At 48.5% G+C, this 20,637-nt stretch overlaps 1 protein-coding gene across 1 annotated transcript in view; it reads left to right on the top strand.

The window, feature by feature from the left end:
- ARHGEF3 (Rho guanine nucleotide exchange factor 3) overlaps positions 1–20,637 on the top strand; it is a 347,358-nt gene that overhangs the window by 48,556 nt on the left and 278,165 nt on the right. Inside the window, exon 2 of the mRNA XM_012934215.2 lies at positions 3,447–3,539. Within this exon, the coding sequence (XP_012789669.2) occupies positions 3,496–3,539 (44 nt within the window). The 5' untranslated portion in view covers positions 3,447–3,495. The remainder of the gene's footprint in view (positions 1–3,446; positions 3,540–20,637) is intronic.

Here is a 20,637-nt window from a genome sequence, read left to right as displayed (position 1 = left end):
ATGGCAACACTGTCTTCCCATAGCCCTAAAATGGCTCTGACTCTATTTGTTCGTTCATTCATTCATTCAGTCAGTCAGTCATTTATCCATTCAGCTCCACTACATACATTATCACCAGGAATGCAGACTCTGAAACAAAGGCCTAATCCATGTCTCAGCTTTACCATTTGCCTTTGTATGGCTTTGGCCAAAGCTTTACCACTTGATGGCCAGTTCGCCAATAGGAAAGTAAGACAGTGTCTGCCTCCAAGGCTGATGGGAAATCTGATGAGATAAAAAATTCATCCCAGTATCTGACCCCTGAGCATCCTCCTGTGCTGGGTGCCCCCATCCCTGCGTGAGCCATAGGCTAAAGGGCACTGTTTAATCACTGGCTGCTCACTGAATCTGTGCACCAGAACCAGGAGGAAAAATCCTAAAACTCTGACCCACAACCACCCAGTAGACCACTCAAGGGCAGGCACTGACCTCTTGCAGCTGCTGGGAAAATGTGGTCTTGGGAGATTCCTGCTGTTGGCGCCAGCTGGGGCTGCAGTGTGGAGTCTGTGTAGTAGTTACTGTGATGCAGGAGCTCTCAGTTCCCAGAGCAATGCTGGCCACCAGGCTGAAGCCAGGTGGCCCAGGTGCTCACGCTACAGCGGCACTGGTGTGGGCTGCTCCTGTGTCCCCACTCCTTCCCCTTGTGAGCAGCCAGTGGCAACTGACAAGCCACTGCCCTTCCATCGCTCCTCGTTCCGGGATCCACATCTTCCTTCTGGCCTCATTCCAGGCTCCCCATCATGCACATGCCTTGGCTGATGAAGTTAGCTCTGATGGAAGCCAGAGCGTGGCCCAGACAGGGATCCAAATGCTAAATATATCCCAGGGTGCTCTCTGCAAGTTCAGTTCAAGCAGAGCGGTGGCTGGGAATTTGCCCCAACGATGGCTCTGTCCAGTGCTCTGCAGTGTTGGGGTTTTAGGTATCCGGTCCTGCTTATCTAGATTAGAGAGTTTTATCTAAAGGAGGTTTTGTGTTTATATGTTTGTTTGTTTGCTGTGGTCTTTGGGCCATACCAGGTGATGCTCAAGGTCTACTCCCAGCTCCATGATATAGTACTCCTTACTCCCAGTAGTGCCACTCCATGTGGTGCAGGGGAGAGAACCTAGGCCTTCTGCATGCAGGGCATGTGCTCACCTGACTGAACTGTCTCTCAGTTCTGCAAATGATGTTTTGACCTGGAGCAGGTCAGAGCCACAGTGGGGCAGATGGAGGAGGATGGCGGGAGAATTGGTCAAGTAAGCCTGTGAGATAATAGTCAAAATGGCTGATATAGAAGAGCTGGTTGTAATGACTGCACCAATGTCGGAGATCATGGGTGTCTGGATTACCCTGAACCCCCTTTTGCCTAGGAGGTGCCAAGCTGGAGAACCACATGCTCTGCCTTAGATTAGTCTGCGTAGTGTTGAAACTGATGCCCATGTTTTGGTTGATACCAAGTGAAGTAACTGGTTTGTGTTGAGTGCCACTTTGTAAAAAGAGATTCTCTCTTTTCATTCAAAAGCTGTGCCCCAAGTGGTGAGGAATGCAGTAGCTAATGCTGGAGAAGGATCCATAGATTGGGTCGTAAACCCCCCTAAGCAAATACTTAGGGAGTGATGGGGGCATAGGCCTCCATTCATTGGTGTTCCCCTCTCTCTCTGTCATTCTCCCTATGTACCTCTCACTATTCACCACATAGTCCTGAGTCCTTAAAAGTGGGTGTCATGTACATTTGAATGGTATTTTGTCATTCTCAGTCCTATTATTTTGAAAAGTGCAGTCAAGCTCGCAAGCCATACTTGTGGGTACCAGTGTTCCCCATTCTCAGCCATGTTCCTGCTTTTGAGAGTGACCTTACTTTATTTTTATTTTGGGCACATATGGTGATGCTCAGGGGTTACTCCTGGCTCTGTACTCAGGGACCCCTTCTTCACTTCTGGTGGTGCTCTGGACCATATAGGATGCTGGAGATTGAACCCAGGTTGGCTGTGTGCAAGGAAAGTACTTTCCTGCTGTGCTATCTCTCCAGCACCCCCCTTTGATATTAAATGCTTATTAATCCCTCCTCATCCTTCATATGCTTAACTGAGTACCTACTTGAGATTGCATGCAGGTTTGCCAAAAATTTGACCAGAAACAGTTTCACCTTTCTAGTTTCCACAGACGTGGCGTGTCCCATACGCCACATAATCAAATCCAACCTCAGAAGGGCCCCAAAGAGATGATTTCATCACCGTGCCAACTAAGAGGAGTTAACTAGCCATTAAAAAACACCAATAAAGCTTTGACTTCAAGAACAAAGACATTTCTCTCTAGGAGGCAGTTCTGTGGTGAGAGGGGGTGGGGCATACTTTACTGTCAGTCAGGGGCCCAGGGGCCTTATCCTGTTGTTCTCCTATTTCCATGTGCATTGTCATAATTTGTGTGGGAGAGCTGGGTTCCAGTTAGTGGGAAGGATAAACAGGCATGCAAATGTCTTAGGAAGCTATTGGAGGTCTGGGGGGTACAGCTCAGTGGTAGAGTATATGCCTTGAATGTGTGAATCTTTGGGTTCAATTCCTGCAACTCAAAGTGAATTAAAAAAAGAAGCCAACACTAGGGGTTGTCAGTCTTATTTGGGCTGGGCAGTGTCTCTGCAGCAAAGCTCTTGACTTGCATTCAGGAGACCTAGATTGGATCACTGGCACCACAAACAAACCCACCTAGGTGAAGAAGTATCATTTGTTGCTTCCTCTTTCATTCCATTTGGAATGTAGATGCCTGGTCACACTTAGCTACAGGGATGCTTGGGAAATATGGGTGTCAGGGAAAATTTGAATGGCTATGGGGAGGGGAATGAAGCATTTTGTTAGACACCAAGCAGCCTTTTTCATTTTTCCAAACCGAATCACTGTGAATTACAAAGTTAATCATGATTGAGTTTCAGACTTTCCAACACATAGTTCCTTCACTAGTGTCTACTCCCCTCCACCAGTGTGCCAAATTTTTCTCCCACCCCCAAACTATTGCTATGGCAAGCAACTTTTAATTTTTCTTTTTCCCTCCCTACCCACCCTTGCCTTTAGGCCCTGTGATTTATAATACTATTGCTGATAGGGCATCATACATATAACTTTACCTCCTTCCAGCACCTAGTCCTGGTCCAGAGTGACCACTTCCCTCTACCACTGTCCTTTCTCTGACCCATGCCCCTCCCCCACAAGAAACCTTTGACACAACCTCTGTATCTATTTGATGCAGCTCTTTTCACTGTATCACTGTCATCCCATTGCTCATTGATTTGCTCAAGTGGGCACCAGTAACATCTCCACTGTAAGACTTGTTACTGTTTTTGGCATAGCGAATATGCCACGGGTAGCTTGCTAGGCTCTGCCAGCGGCTCTTTTAGTGTTTGTAATACTAGTGACCCATATTCTGCTTTTTTCAGAAAGAAGACCTGGACTGGCCACTTTGTCTCTATCAACAGTTCCACAGTAATGAATCAGTGTGTCTTCAGAGGAATGGAAGAAAACAAAGAAAGGTAAAAACAAACAAACAAAAAACCCAATCTTTTAAGATATTAATTTAAAAAATTCTTGCATGCCATAGAATTTTTACAGTAAATTTTTAAATACATTGCAGAATTTTAAAATATATTGTAGGACTTCATTTAAGCTTATATAAGTCAATGGAGCTCATCAAGAATTTGGAGAGTTAGGCCAAGGCAGGCACCTGACCCCAATTCAGTTCCCAATACGGGAGATGGAGGGATAGTATCGCTGTCAGGATGTTTGCCTTGCATGTACCCAACCCAGGTTCAATCCCTGACACCCCATTTGATTCCCTTTATGCCACCAGGAGTGATTCCTGAACACAGAGCCAGAAGCAAGCCCAGAGCATGGCCAGGTGTGACTCCCCAAAATACGTAAATAAATTTTTAATCTCTCCATATGCCTAGATGCAATTTGAAGAATAAAGTTCCCCCTTGATGCCACAATCCATTTCTAACCTCTCTCCACTTCTACTTTTTCCTAGAAGTAATCACTGCCATGTTTTTGTGAATGTACTTCCAGAATGTTTTCTAGGTGCACACATAGAAAAAATTCCTGCCTCCTTTTGTTGATTTGCTCTTTACATACAAGTTTCTAGTTTATTCAATATCTTTTCAAAGATAACCCCCTGGTATGTCTTAAAATGTTTATAAGACAGTGTCTGTGAATCTGCCTTGTTATCATACTTCTGTATAGCACATGGAGAACCATGCTTGTTCCTAGCAGTGATCAGTAGCTGAGTTCCAGGTATTTCCCCCTTGACATGCTGAGATGTCTCTCTGGGTCCTGTCTTCCAAGCACAGCCGGGAATTCTCTGCAGTGGTTGCTGTGAGCACTGTTGGATGTCCTGCATATGCATTTAAGATCTTAGTAAATATTGCCAAACCACTTCTTTCTCTCCAGAGCACTACTTGTCATCAGGGAACTAGATTTCCTGTTTGCTGCCTTGAGTCCTCATGCTCATTAATTTTTCCAGTCGGTTGGGTGAACAGTGATATTTCTCCATAGTTATTATTTCCTCTCTCTTCTTTTACTCTGGGGTAATTCATCTTCGAGTCTCCACTACTGGGTTTTTGCTCTCGATGGTACCAGCAGATCTTTGGAATCCCAGTGATCTGTACTCAGTCCCAGGTATCTGGACAGCTGTGGACCTTTCTAAGAGTGGTGGTTGTCATTTTGTTTTCTCTTCTGAAATGTCCCCTAGGGAATATTCCTAATTCATTCAGCAAGTCACATTCACCAGTGCTGCTTTCTTTGTCATTGTCATTATCATCTTCATTGTCATTCTAGTTGGTGACAGCAACTTAAGGGTTCCTTGGCTATCAGGCTTTGTATGGATCACATGGCTGGCTCGTCTCATTGACTTCTCCCAATGGTCCTCTAAAGTTGGGTATTCCATTGTTACCCATTATCTAATATAGCTATTAGGGGACAATATGATGGAAGTTCATTCCAAACCAAGCTGAACAACAAAAGGGGAAAAATGGTGTTTGCTCTTCTCCAACTCTCACTTGGAGACAGACTCACGCCTGCTGAGGCTGAGTCCAACAGTGCCCCGTGATGCTGTCGGGCCGTGTTTGCAGGCTACACTTGGCTGTTTTTCTGCCTCTGTGCTTTCCCCATGGGAGAGTGGAGGAGTGGAGAGTGGTGGCTCTGGGTCTTGTCCTTATCCAGCATATGAACTTGCCCAGGCTCAGCCCATCTGTCTAGCTGTATAGTAGTGAGTGGGATTCTCACCCATCTTCAGCCAAAAGAACATCTTTTCACAGGGTACTAATCTACTAGATGAGGACAGATATTCCCACTGAGCTGTGGAGGGAGGAGCTAGGCTGATAGACCTGATCATCCCTCCACTGAAAAGTTTAACTTTAAATATTTCCCCCAAAGCAAGTAGAGAACAGTTTAAAAGGTCTTCCTGAGACCTCTTCGCCATCTCCATTATGTTTCAGAGACATGAGAATTTAGATCTGGGACGCCTGGAGAGAGAGCACAAATGGCTGATCCCAGGCATCATGAGGTTCCCCTGAGTACAACCACAATGGCCTTCCCCACCCCTGCACCATGCAGAAGTAACCCCTGAACACTGTTAAGTATGGTCTCCACCCAAAAAACTTGTGGTGGAAGGGGTTCTAGACTTACTGTGTCAATTTTGGTGGTGCTGGTGATGGTGTATGTGTGTGTGTGTGTGTGTGTGTGTGTGTGTGTGTGTGTGTGTGTGTGGTGGGGGAGGGGAGCATTCAGGAATTATTCCTGGCTCTGCCTTTGGGGATCACTCCTAGTAGGACTCAGTGGACCATAAGGGGCGCTGAGAATCAAACCTCTGTCTTTCAGTCTTATGCAGTGCAAGCACCCTATCCACTGTACTATCTGTTCCACCCCTATTGTATCATTTAGTTTCTTTGTACTTAGGGGCCAAGCCCCGGTGTGGTTCTAGGGATCAATCCCAGGCCACTGACATGAAAGACACGTACTCTGCCACATTCCCAGGCTTCATTCTCTATCAGTTTCCACTTCTTTGTTGTTGCAGCTTTAAGCACTCAGGGCTAGAGTGATGGAATGATGGCCCAGATGATTGCCTCAGTCTTCTGACAAGTCTGGCTCTCAGGCCTTATAACCTGCTATGATTTCTTGCTCATCATTGCTCCCTCTCCTGAGATTGTCAGGAACCTTTTCCCTTCCTACTAGACCTCAGGGCTAGTGTTCGAGTGGGGAAGGTGCTTGCCTTCCCTATGACCGACCTCTCCTGTACCACATATGGTCCCTAGAACACCATCAGGAATGGCCAAAAAACCAACCAACCAATCATCAAGCAAGCAAAAAGACAGCTAGAGCTCAGCGGCAGATACATCTGTGAGGAATCAATGGATACATAGACTGGGAATTTACTGAATACTACCATATGCCTCAGGGACAGAACTATGGCTAAAACACAAATTCTAAGGTAGTTAAGACCTTGGGTTGGGAAGTGGGGACAGAACACTCTGGAAGCGTTCTGGGAGGACGGAACACTCGATGGCTGTCTCCCCAGCCCTGCAGTATTCCAGGATTTCTTATGCTCTCAATACAAGAAGAAGAATTTTACAGGAAGAATTCTTCTTGGAATTTTACAGAAAGGAATCTTGGCAATCCTTCCTACAAATGGGCTTATGGTGACAAGGATGGGTGGTTTGGGTTCAGGTTCAGCTCATGCCAGAGAAGGGGACAGGTCTCAGATCACTGGCTTGTTGGCTGTGCCCATTGATCAGTCAGCTGACATTCCAACAGTGCTCCGCAGACTTGAGAGCTATAGGTTTTCCTTGCAGGGTCTCTCGCTCTGAGCCTGCAGACATGTAGCACTGTAGCACTGTGTCCTGTAGCTCATTGATTTGCTCGAGTGGGCACCAGTAACATCTCTGTTGTGAGACTTGTTGTTACTGTTTTGGGCATATCAAATACGCCACGGGGAGCTTGCCAGGCTCTGTCTTGTGGGCGGGATACTCTTGGTAGCTTGTCAGACTCTCCGAGAGGGACGAAGGAATCGAACCCGGGTCGACCGTGTGCAAGGCAAATGCCCTACCCACTGTGCTGTCGCTCCAATCCTTGCAGACATGTATGGCTTTTTAATTAATTTATTAAAAAATTAAGATTATGCCTGGTTTACTTGTTCATTCCTTTTCAAGCTCACGTTTGGAGCACCTTTATCAGCTCTGCTTGATTTTATTCTGGTATAAGGATACCGCCCCCCACCCCGACCTGGAGTCCGTACAGAGCAGGTGTTCAGCCTGTGCGTGGTTTTGGCAGACTGCACCAGCTAGAGAACCGAGTCATCACAGACAGCCCAGCCCAGACCTGCCATTTCCCCAGTGTCAGTTCACTTCCAGCCTCCCAGGGAAGGTGAGGCGCGGGGACTTGAGAGCCCGCCCCCTCCCTCCAGGGAGCTCCAGTGTTTGTTGTTAGTCTCCATCTGCTTATCAGCCTCCATCGCATCCTTAGTCTGGTGAGGTTCTGGTCACTGATTTTTATTAGTTATTTACTCTCTGCCCAAAGGGCCCGCGGGGTTGGCTTTGCTTCCTCCACCTGCGAGGTTCAGCTGTTGACCTTGAAAAGCTGGAAATCCACAGAGGGGGAATGTCCGTACTCCAGACCTCTGACCTTGAGTCGGCTTTCTGGGGCTCTGTGAGCTCAGATAAGGCTCAGTAAAGTGTCCTCTCAGCGATCCCAACGGTATGCTTTGGTGAGATCCCTCTTGGAGTGCAGTTCCCCCAAACACTCCTCAGCTTTGCAAGAAAACATGGTGCCATGTTGGCTTCAGCGCAGTTGCTGGTCTGTCTCACGGGGCCCTGGCAGATCCCCAGAGAGGTCCGTGTGTATGGAGGTCTCTCAAGAGAGGGGAGATCAGGGAGAGCATGTACCCCCCCCACACCCCCTGAGCCCCTGTCTCAATGTGAGATCGTGATGCCTTCACCCACTTTTTTCATGATGTGCCATGGACACAAAAAGTAGCCAAAGTCCACAGCTGAAGTGGGGACTAAGGCTCTTGTCTTGCTTGTGGCTGACCCCAGTTCTATCCCCAGCACTGCATAGAGTACAGTGAGAGCAGAGCTGGAGTTACATTCCCCACCCCAATTCAGTACTGCTGTGTGTAGCCCAAATCTCACTCCCAAAAGGAACCAAAGTCACATTGGATCTTAAAATGGCCCGCCCGCCCACTCTCCCTCCCACCCTTTCTCCCTCCCTCCCTCTCTCCCTTTTTTCCTTTCTTCCTTCTTTCCTTCCTTCCTTCCGTCCATCCTCTCCTCCTCCTTCTCCTCCTCCTCCTTCTTCTACTTCTTTTTCTTCCTTTTTTTACCTCTCCTCCTTCTCCTCCTCCTCCTTCTTCTACTTCTTTTTCTTCCTTTTTTTCACCTCTCCTCCTTCTCCTTCTCCTTCTTCTCCTCCTTGTCCTCCTCCTCTATCTCCTTTTCTTCTCTTTACATTTATTGTACGCAAAAGACAGAAAAGGTATTTTCATTGTCATCTGAAGTTTCTGAGAATTAAGTTGGGAATAAGTTAGGAAGATATTTTTGGGGGGCCTGGGGGGCCACTCCTAGAAGTGCCTAGGGGGCTGTGTAGTGCCAGGGCTTTAATTTGAAGCTCCCACTGCACAGCGTGTGTCTGACTCCCTGAGCCTCTTTCCTAATCCATGGTTAGTTATCTTCATTAAGATTTTTATACAGGTAGAAAGTTTCCCAGGTGAAATATATTGAACTGCAAATTGACAAACCACAGTGTCAGTTCTGTCTTTGCCTCTTCCTGCCTGAATGCCCTTGGCAGCAAGTCTTTGCTTCTGTTTTGAATCTCTCCAGGATTGGTTGATAAATTACCTTTCAATCTTAAAATGTTGGTCTATGGCTTAAAAAAATTACCATAAGCTTCATGAGGGCAGATGGTGCTGGAGTGTCTTCTCACTGATTCCTTGGGTACCACCTGGGATGTAAAAGTCAGTTCATAAATATTGAGTAAATGTAAAAATGGAGTAGGCATCTTGTTAGTTCCACAGAGAACTTTATAATGTGTTACTGTTAAACTAATTTAATCAGTATGTTTGATCTTATATGAGATAAAATCCCGTGTGCATGGATTTTATACACCAGAAACTGAGGTTCTAATTCTAAAGAACTGGACTGTGGCCATGAAGCCAAGGAATGGAGAAGTGAGACCCAGACCCAGTCTCCTGAATTCAGGTTCTGTTTTGGGGATGTGTGTGTGTGTGTGTGTGTGTATCTGAGTGTCTATGTCTTGTGTCTGTGTGTCTAGGTATTGTGTGTGTCTGAGTGTTGTGTGTATATCTGTGTGTTGTGTGTGTTTCTGTGTGCCTGTGTGTATCTGTGTGTCTGTTATGTGTGTATCTGTGTGCATAGCTGTGTGTCTGTGTATGTGTTGTGTGTGTGTCTGTGTGTCTGTGTGTTGTGTGTATATCTGTGTGTCTGTGTGTTGTGTGCATGTGTATCTGTGTGTCTGTGTATCTGTATGTCTGTGTGTCTGTGTGTATCTGCGTGTTTGTGTGCTGTGTGCGTGTATATCTGTGTATATACCTGTGTGTCTGTGCTGTGTGTATCTGTGTGTCTGTGTATCTGTGTGTTTTGTGTGTGTGTGTATGTATGTGCGTGTGTTTTGCCACCAAAGCTTGGCCATAATTGGAACAGGGTCTTGGAAGGTCAGCTGTGGAGCTGTTGAGAGTTCACTTCTCCAGTGAGCCCAGCTCATTCTCAGCGCAGCAGATTTTAATAAAATCTTCCCATTCCGGGCTTAATCTTGCTCTGCATTCAGGAATTACTCCTAGTGGTGCTCGGGCACCATATGGGATGCAACTTAGGTCGGGTGTTTGCCAGGCAAGTGCCTTACCCACTGGTCCAGCTCTTCAGCTCCCAAAAATTTACCCTTATTGATTTATTTTCTGATAATTCCACTCACCATTTATTTAAGCTTTCTAAAAATAAGAAATATGAAGTAAATGTATATGCCTAAGGGGGCAGGCTGGGAGGTAAAAGGGAAACTGGGGATATTGGTGAAGAGAAGGTTACACTGATGTTTGAACTGATGTGGAAACACTGTATGACTGAAACAACGATTATGAATAAGTTTGCAAATCATGGTGTTTTAATAAGCATAAAGAAAAAGAAATCTTTCCCCTCCTTGTACCTCAGGAAGCACTGGCAGTCATGTCCACAACCCAAAGTTACCACCCAGTTGCAAACCATAATGCACGAAGAGAGAGAGAGAGAGATAGACAGACAGACAGACATGGACAGAGACAGACACACAGAGAGAGACAGACAGACAGACACAGACAGAGACAGACACACACAGAGAAAGAGAGAGAGAAGAAAGGTGCCTGCCATAGAAGCCTTTGGGGGGGCTAGGGTGGGACATTGGTTGTGGGAAGTGTACACTGGTGGAGGGATGGATGTTGGAACATTATATGACTGAAATCCAACTATGAATAGCTTTGTGATAGTCTGTTTCATGGTGATTCAATTAAAAAAAATCTTTCCATTAGGGACACCTCCTAGGTGCTTGGCTCCAAGTGTCCCAGCAACTGAGCAGATTATTTGCCTCCAGTGCAGATGAGGATACAAGAGTACCAAGTACAGTGTCACAGGAATGACCCCTCTGTTTCCACACTCTCCAGGGAGGAAGGCCTGGGCCTCCCATCCCACCCCACCTGCTTCTCAGGAGACTAGGACTTTGCTCCTCTTTTTCCCTGCAGAGGAGAGGCCAGAGCCCTTGGGCATAAGGGGAAGGAGCTGCTGCCACTGATGCAGTGGTGGGCCAGAGCCCGAGATGAATATTTGGGGCATAGATGTGGGCTTCTTTGTTAGTTGCTGGTTAGCACGTCTTCATTCTGGGTGTCTCCACTAGCGTGACCCCAGTGGCAAGTGGAACTGCCAGGAGGCTGTTGGACAGGAGGGGGAGACTGCCCTCGCAGTTGGCATCTCTTCCATCTGAGTTTGCTGTCCGGGTGGCGGGTACCTGTGGCACTTAGTTCATGGAGCTGACGGCAGTGGTCCCAATGTGTGCTGGGATGCGCTGAACTCAGTTGCTGAGCATCTAACCTGCACCAAGCACTGGTCTGTGACCACCTGGAAATCACTCTCCCACCAATCCCAGAACCCACGGGGAGCCGTCCCAGTGCGTGTCCTCTGCTCTCTTGACCAGAGGTGAGAACTTTCATTCTCTTTCAGCCTAGGTCTGATACCTGGCTCAAACTCAGCCCCCTCACCCCAAGATACCAGAGCTGCATCGCAGGGCCTCTCTGGAGGGGGCTAAGTATGTGTACAGGAGACACAGGGGTAAGGATGGCCTTGCAGGCATGGCACTCAGTGAGTACATGGTGGGATTTTGGAAACACAGAAGCTGAGGGGACACGAATGGACACAGCCCTCTGAGGTGGCCCTGGAAAAACAAGGCCTAGCAGGTCCCAAAGTGTTTCTTTGAGGGTCTGACAACTTGTGGCCTCATCACTACCCTGAGGCCAAGCCCTTGCAGGGCAAAGCTCTTATGTGTCCATCTCCCTCAGTGGGGGAATCAGAAAATTCCTGTTTGGAAAGAGTGTGGCCCGATCCTGCAGGAACACAGCGTTTTAGCTTTGCAGGCCAAGATTAGGGCATGGAGAGCCAGGCCAGGCAGGCCGGGGGCTTGTTGAAAGTGCGCCCTCACCACAAGTGGCACAGAAAGATCCAGATGCATCGATGAAGTGCTGGATTCATCTGGGGTGTTCTGCTAGGGTGGGAGAGGAACGAGACTGGGAGTTCTCTGGTGGGAAGAGTGTGGAGACACGAGCTAAACCTTTCCCGGCTTCCCGCTGGCACTTGAGCTGAGCTGACTGCAGCCCTACCTGGTGCAGTCCTGTATGACACATGTCTTCTTCTGTTTTTGTTTTTTCTTTTTGGGTCACACCTGGCGATGCACAGGGGTTATTCCTGGCTTATGCATCAGGAATTACTCCTGGTGGTGCTCAGGGGATCATATGGGATGCTGGGAATTGAACCTGGGTTGGCCGCGTGCAAGGCAAACGCCCTACCCGCTGTGCTATCAGTCCAGCCCCGACACATGTCTTCTTTATGGAAGGGCATCCGCTGAGAGCCTGCTGTGTGCCAGGCTCCGGGCTAGGCCCAGGGATTTGGCTGCCTCTGAGCACTCTGCAGTCCCGCTCAGGCTTTGTCCAGGCAGGGAACTAAAGAGGAAGCAGAATCCAAGGGGGCAGAGAATGACCCTGAAAGGGCAGGAAAAAGGCCTGGTCAAGTTGAGTCACACCTCACTGTTTTGCTAAAAAAAAAAAAAATTACAAAACCATAAAATGTACAGTGGTTATATAGAAAAAGGGTGCATTCCACTAAAATTCAAATAAGCCGAGAGGAGGGAATGTGAGAAAGGCTAAGAAGAAATGGACCTTAGAATAATCATTTATGTTGGCCAGAAAATCCTCAAATTTTATGACCTTGGGGCCAGAGTGATGGTATAGCAGGTAGGGCGCTTGTCTTGCTGACCTGGGTTTGATCCCCAGCATCCCATATGGTTCCCTGAGCCTGCCAGGAGTGATTCCTGAGTACAGAGCCAGGAGTAACCCCTGTGTACTGCCAGGTGTGGACCCTCCCCCCAATTTTTATGACCTTTAAAATAATAGTAGTACTATTAATGAATAACTTTAAAAATTAATTTTGGTTAATGTTAGGAATTTTCCCTACTTGTTCTAATAGTTTTTCAAATGTTATTTTACAGGGAAGAATTCTTCCAGGCATATAATCATATCGTAAGCAAGTTAATAAAATTTTGCTTCCTCTGCCTTTCCAATTGGTAAAGTTTTTCTTTTTTTTTTTTTCCAGTTCATGTAGTTGGGTGGCAAGTGCTTCCTGAATACTGATAGAGGAAGGTGGGTGTGGCCAGTCAGACTCACTGGGATCGACTCTTATGTCCCTGCATTTAATTTGAGTCATAAATCTCTTTTGGAGGGTTCCATCTGCTCCAGTTTTGTTAATTTTCCTCTCCCCCACTTTTTTTTTTTTTTTTTTTTGCTGTGCACTGTGGTGGTGGTAGTGACCCGAGGCTGTGCCCTTAGTTGCAGGGCTCCTATACTCCTCTGGTGCTGAGGACCCTGGTTGCAGGGCTCCCTGATTCCAGTTGCATGTTGGGTTATGCCAAGGGTCAGTGCTCTCATGCTCTCCCTGAGCCATATTCACGAGTGTCCTAGTAACAGACAAAAAAAGCAACAAGGGATTGTGGAGAAAGTACAGGGGTAAAAGCACTTGTCTTTTAGGTGACTGATCCCAGTTTGGTCCTAGGCACTTCATAGTACCTAAGTACTGCCAGGCGCAACCTCTGAGCACTGAGCTAGGAGTAGCTCTTGAGCAACTTCAGTTTTGTGTCCCAAACTAAAGGCAAAATCAATTCCCCACCCACTACCCCAAAGAAAATAGAACAAACCAAAACACCCAAACTGGAGTGTTTTAGTTTGGGAAATTGGGACTGGAGTCATGATCAGGTTATTCACCCATTAGGCCAACCGACCATTATTGAGTGTTTGATGTACCCCAGACGTGGCTGGCTGTTCAGCTTCCAAGTGTCCCATAGAACTTGGCAAGCTTATGATTTTACCTCGAGGTTCCATTAGTCAGGGTCTAGAGTTGTTGCAAGGACAGAAACAGAGTTCTGTCTGGCTGTGAGCAGCATAGGGGAATGTAGTGGTGCTTATCAGCAGGAAGCCCCACAGTGCATAGCTTCAGGCATGGCTGGACTCTGGGGCTCGGTGTTACAAGGCTCGGGTCTCTTCTCCTTCTTTGGCTCTGCCTTCCGTTGGCTCCATTCCCAGGAAGACTTCCTCCGTGATACCTCCCAGAAGCTCCCGGCCGGCCTACCCCCACAGCTGTGGATGACTTTCTCATTTTCTCTCGTTCTCAGTAGGATTTCCCAAGCACACTTGCATCTGTGCAGTCAGGTTTGCATGCTTCTCCCCTGCAGGAAGACCCAGTACTATTACCCACTGCTGGGGGACCTGACCCAGGGTGGCAGAGAGGCTTGGTGCTCGCGTCACCCTTTTCCTCTTCACTCTCTTTTGCTGCAGGAGAGAGGGGGTGACTGCAAAGGGCTGTGATGTCTGGTCCACCCTGAGTGGCAAGCTTGTGATTTTAAAATCCCTGACAGATCGTGGGGAATCTAAATCCCAACTAAGGTTCTCGGCCTTATTTGCTCCACTCACTCTACATAGAACCTGATTTGAGCTGGGTGGGCACCTTGAGATTTGGTTGTTCAAAGATTTCACTGGTTCACTCTTTTTAAAATTTTTTATTTTATTTTATAAGGTGGTTCACAATATTTGATTACAGTTAATATTCAAACACCAATCCCACCAGCATTACACCTTCCCACCACCAAATTTGGGATGTTTCCATCCCAAGCCCCTATCCCTATCCCAAAGCCGCCGCGTGGTCCAGGAATACATTCATTCATATGTGAGGCTCAGTCAGAGCGTGTGGGGAATGGCCTTGACCGTGGCAGTGGTTGGGTTCTGGAGGTTTCTGGCTGCCAGGACTGGGTCCCTTGGGGCGGGGAAGGCTCTCACCTGCCCTGCTCTGGGGCACCCCGAGTGAAACAGCCTGGCGCAGGGTCCAGTGGCATGGCTATGGTGATCATCATGTTGCTTCCTTCCAGGAGAAAAAGCCGTGTGATCTGGCTGATGAGATTATCTGGCGCTGGCAGGGGGTGGCTTATGGGTATGATCCCTGGGTCACCAGAGACTAGGGGAAACGGGCAGAGGATATCCGCTCCCAGTCCTATTGAGTGCAGAGTCCAAGGTCACAAAGTTCTGCATTACCTGGATTTTGTCAGACTTCACTCATGCGTGAGGCTTGGTCCGAGCATGTCACTCTTATCAAATCCCCTAACTCAATGCCACAGTTCTTCTTAGTGATTCTGTATTATTCCCTTTCTATAATGAACATAGAAGATAGACACTTTAGTTTTAGTTTAGTTTTCATTTGTTTTGTTTTGTTTTGATTTGGGGCCATACCTGCCAGTGCTCAGGGCTTACTCCTGGTGGTGCTCAGGAGACTGTATGTGGTGTCCTGGATGGAAGCGGGTCGGACCTGTGCAAGGCAATGGGGTATTTTTGATGGGATGTTATTTGTTCTATCTGGACATTCATAGTAGCAAAGTTTTGATTTAGTAAAATTTCTCTCTCTCTCTTCCTTTCTCTCTCTCTCTCTCTCTCTCCCTCTCTCTTTCAGTCATGCTGGTCATTGAATCCAGGGGCCTCACACATGCAAGGCAAATCTTTACTGCTGAGCTATATCCCTAACTCCTTAATTTGGTAAACTTGTGCCTGGTTTGATTTGTCATACTTTGGGTGGGGGGCTGGAACCATACCCAGTAGTGCTTGAGGGCTACTCCCAGCTCTATACTGGGGTCCCTCCTGGTATTACTTAGAGACCAAGTGGTGTCTGGATGAAAACGGGGTCTGTCTCATGCCAGCCAAGCGCCTTAACTCTGTGATATTTCCCTGGCTCTGATCTGCCATCCCTTTACTGTTCCTTGAGTCGTCAGCAGAGAAGCCATGCCTGCCACTCCGCTCAAGGTGCTGAGTTTCTCCAGCGTCTCTGCCCCCAGATCTAGGAGCCGCACTTGTTCTAATGCTCCCCGTCCCCGCCCGCTTCTCTCCTTGGCCCCTTCTTGCCCTCTGTTCCCACCTTCTCCCAGAAGAGCCTGGGTTTCCTCATCACAGCCCAGCCAAGCCAGTGCCCTGTTGCCTCTTGCAGGTGTGCAGAGCTGTCTCTGGGGACTGACTTGAAACCTGCTCCAGAGTCTGCCAGGGGAGAGACCAGGGGGCTGTGGACAAGGCGCCAAAGCTCTTATTCTCTTGCTCCTCTTTCACCACCTAGAAGGCCAAGGTCTCGGGGGAGAAGGGACTTGCCCAAAGTCATTGGCTGGCTGACACGGGCTGAAGGCCACACAGATGATGGTCTGTGTTACTGGCCAGTCCCCTGCTATGGTCCGTGTCTCTCGGGGGTCCTGGGGGATGCCTTGGTTGTTGTTACTTAAGCATATCATGACACTCTTGATTTTTTTCCCCCTTCCCAGGAAAATCTTGAAATCACGTGAGAGATGGTATATAGAGTAGAAAGAATGTCTATGCTGCAATCCAACCTTCGGGGGTTCAAATTCCTGCTCTGTTTTCTGACCCTGGGCGAGAAGATGCTAATCTCCCTGACCCTCAGTATCTTTGTTGAGGGGTAATATTTGCTCAGATCTCATGGGGTGATTGTGAGGACTAAGGGAGGTAATATGCATCCCAGGCTCATCTGCTGAAATATGCTCTTTCCACATCTGAAAAGCTAGGTGAGGGGCTGGAGCCATAGCACAGCGGGGAGGGTGTTTGCCTTGCACACAGCCGACCTGAGTTCAATTCCCAGTATCCCACATGGTCCCGTCAGGGGTAATTCCTGAGTGCAGAGCCAGGAGTGACCCCTGTGCATCGCCGGGTGTGACCCAAAAAGCAAAGAAGAAAAGAAAAAAGCTATGTGATAGCATTTCTTGGAGGGACCGTGTAAAGTGAACGTGAAAGTGAGCAAAACCACACCCTCCCTCCACTGCCTAAGTCTGAGCACTTGAATTTCACTTCAGTTCCACAGTCCCACATCAATCTGGTATTTAAGAACATGGACTTTAGAAATGGGTCACCTTGGTTCAATTCCTGACTGTAGTGCTGTGTGGCTGAGAAAATTACTTCACCTCTCTGTGCTGCGGCGTCTTGACTGTGCCGTGCAACTAGTCCTCGGAGTTCCCTTATAGGGTTGTTTGAGGGTTGAATGAGATCTGCACCCCCTTCGGCCAGTGCCTTGGTTGATGTGTAATAAATGGGACTTATTGTTGTCATCACCACTAAATACATCTAAATATTTTTGGGCCTAACTTGCAAAGAAATGTAATTTGTAAAATCAGCTCACTGGAAGTTGGCCTTGATTCTCTCTCAGTACTCATGTGCTGTTGCAATTATTGCCCATGGCTACTTGTCCTCTGTGCTGGTAACGGAATCAGGCATGAGTCTTGCAGCTTGGCTAGCAGCTCCTCTGGAAGTTGGAGAGAGAGAGAGAGAGAGAGAGAGAGAGAGAGAGAGAGAGAGAGAGAGAGAGAGAGAGAGAGAGAGATCTCCTCTTACAAGAGTGTGAATGGGTATGTGGGCATCGCTTTAGGCCCCTAGGGGACAATGTCTGCTTTCACTGGTGACTCATCGTTGGGCAGCACTGCCCACACCAGAGAAAAAGTCTATGTGTGCCAAGAGGGGGTGTCTTAGCCATTGCCCTGAGGAGTTGGAGGGGTGCGGGGTGGGGGTGGGGGAGTTTGTTGCTTCGAGGACCAAGGAGTCATCTCGACTTGCAATGGGTGAGTGAATGGATGAGAGGAAATAAAAGGTACTAGCAGGGCGGGCTCGGCCTTTCTATGTGGAAGAAATGCTCCTTTCAGCTCTGCATTGGGCCCTGGAGCTGCACGGAGCAGTGCCAGTTAACCCACATTTCCTTGGAAGCTGGGCGAGCAGACATTCCCTCCCTCCCCAGAGCATGTCCCGCACTGGCGCTGTTCCAGCAGCGGCCACAGTAGCAGCCATTGACTGCCCTCCCTGCTCCCGGCGCCTGAATGACCCTCCCTTTGCCGCGCTCCCCATTCAGCTTGCAGCTCCGCCGAGAGGGGGGACCTTTCCCTGGTATCCCAGAGCTTCAGTCTCCTTTGTCGCTCTTTGCTACCTCTGCGGTCTGGGAATATACCTCTGCGTGTCCATCAGCCTGGCTCAGCTTTTTGTTTTTCCTCTTTGTTGGGTTTGGGTTTCTCTTCTCTTGGGTGAAGTTCTGTGGATCTTATTGGCTGCTAACTTCCCCTGGTGTGTGTGTGTGTGTGTGTGTGTGTGTGTGTGTGTGTGTGTGTGTGTGTGTGTAAGAGAGAGAGAGAGAGAGCATGCGACTGTGTGCACATGTGTCTATGAGATGTGTGATGTCTAAGTGCCTCCCTCCAGCCTCCCCACCCCGGGCCTCACTATGCCTTGTCTTGGGGACTCTGCAGACAGGGATACAGTGGTGCCCTTGTCTTCTGGGTTCCCACCAGCTGATGAGCAAGATCATTTTCAAACTCCTGACACCTGCTTATCAAAAGCACCAGCTGCAGGCCACAGCGACAGCCCCTCCCCCAGTCCTGAGCAAGGGGAGATAAGAATAGAGCAGGGAGGGACCAGGAGCCTGGGGGTGAAGGACACTGTCAGGCGTTTGGTGGGTGTGAGCATTTCATTGGAGAAGTGGGCGGGCTCTCTGAGGGCACAGAGCACCTCACCCTCACTGATGGTTGTGCTCTGCACAGGGGAGGTCTTTGAGGGGTAGAGAGTAGAGAGAGACAGAGAGAAAGATATATATATATATAAAGAGAGAGAGAGAGAGAGAGAGAGAGAGAGAGAGAGAGAGAGAGAGAGAGAGAGAGAGGAAGGGAGGGAGGGAGAGTACTGGGGTGAAGTCTTTTGCCTTGCAATGCAACCCACCAGAGTTCAATCCCTGACACCCCATATGTCCCCCTGAGCCATGTCAGGGTGACCCCTCATTCGAGTCAGGAGTAAGCCCTGAGCACAGCCAACAAATCCCTCCACCCCCACCCCCAGAGAGGTAACATTGAACATGCACTACATTGTGTGATTTTTTTTCTTTTTATTGAATCACCGTCATCTATACTTACAACGCTTTCATGTGTGAGTTTCAGTCATACAATGATTGATCACCAGCCCTCCACCAGTGCACATTTTCACCATCAGTGTCCCCAGTATCCCACCCCCCGCCCCCATCCCACCCTGCCCTCTCCTTGCCTCTGTGGCAGACAATTTCCCTCTTACTCTCTCTCTCTCTCTCTCTCTCTCTCTCTCTCTCTCTCCTTATGGGCACTATGGTTTGCAATACAGATACACATGATGTGATTTGATTCTCTGTCATCTGGCACCAGCATGACTTTAGGAAGCAGTGTAGACAGTTCATCCGAGACCATCTCCAACTGTGGTGATGAGCGGTTTTCTCACAGATTGTATCACCCCCATCAGACAGCGGTGATCCCTGCAGTTCAGGAGTGGATGGAGGCGGCATGTGGGAGATGGTTGGGATGTCTCTTCTCTTGATGTGGGTGGTGGTTATTGGGGGTCTTTCACTGGTCCTTGAGCTTCTTCATGCACCCTGAGTGCTGGTTGGACAGGACCCTGTGCCTGCATTTCCTTCTTTTGTTTTTTCCTCTTTTTGCAGCAATCACACCTGGAAGTGTTCTAGGGGCCTTGTGATTTTGAGGATTGAACCCAGAACCATACACATTCAAGGCCAGTGCTCTCCTGCTGAGCCACATCTCTGGCTCCTGGGAGTGTTTCTTGAAGGGCAGTTGCCTTGGTCTACAGAGTTGGCCGTCTAGGAATGGATAGCCAAAGTTAGTTGGCTTTAGTAATAGCATCCACAAGACTTTTCTCTCTACTGAACACTCTGTGGTCTCGGAAATGGAGCAAGGCTGGTGAATTCGGTAGGGCTATATGCAATAGGTCATTAGGAGTAAGAATAGAAAAACACCGTTCCCCTCAAATTTTGTCCAAACACAGAGTAGCTATGCCTTGGTGCCCGTGTCCCAGGGCTGGATGACCTGGAGTCTCATGGTCCTCACCCAGCTGGCTGCGGGCCCCCCCCCCCCCTCCCCGTGCTCTTCTGTTCAATTCTGTGGCTTTCCTGGGTCTCACTTCCACGAGCTCCAAAATAGGAATAACCAGGGAAAACAGCCTCTGAGGTCAGAGGGGTTGGGGAGAATTGTAAAAGCTGTTTTCGGTCCCTCGATGGGCCACATTAGAATTGCAGGCAGAGGCAGAGTCAGAGCACACGGTTAACTGTCACGGTGTCCTGGTGCTGTGGGCATTGTCCCTGTTCTTGCCAGTATCACTGACATCATTGTTATTACCAGTGAGATGTGACTGGCTTAGGAATCAAGTTTCCTTTCCTGGGATCTTATCATGGATGACTCCCTGAAAGCAGCGTTTTCCCCAAATGGGTGACACTGTTTGGGGGTGTGGTGGTGGGAGGGGAGGGGTGATGCTGGAATGATCCAGAGGGCAGTAGAAGCTTTTGGTGCAATTCTAGATTGCATGTTCTAAAGAAAGTATGTTCTAAAGAAAGTAAATTTCTGTGAGTGGGGCCACGGAGTGACTTCTTTTTTTTTTTTTCTTTCTGAAAAGGGGTTGATAGCCCAAATTAGTCTGGGGACCTCTGCAAGAAGTGTGAGCAAAATCCACCTCCCTACACCCATCCCTGCATGCCCTTGAGCTGGGAGAAGGGGCTTATCCACAGACTCTCTCATTGTGAGGGTCACTGATGGTTTCCTCTTCCCTGGACGCTTGGCAGGGTTGCACACCGAGGCCCGTGCAGAAGGATGACACAATGCAGATGTGGCTCTACCCCCACCCCCGCCCCCCTCTGCATCCTGCCTGCCTCTGCCCTCACAGTCCCCGCTCAGAACCGGGGGGGACTGGAGGGGTAGAAGCAGCTCTGAGGTCAGAGAGTCTAGGGAAGATTTTTTAAAGCTGCT

The sequence above is a fragment of the Sorex araneus genome, chromosome 4 (assembly GCF_027595985.1).
Source record: "Sorex araneus isolate mSorAra2 chromosome 4, mSorAra2.pri, whole genome shotgun sequence".
NCBI lineage: Eukaryota > Metazoa > Chordata > Mammalia > Eulipotyphla > Soricidae > Sorex > Sorex araneus.
Note: the sequence above shows the minus strand (reverse complement) of the source record. Positions and strands in the feature narration are given on the sequence as shown.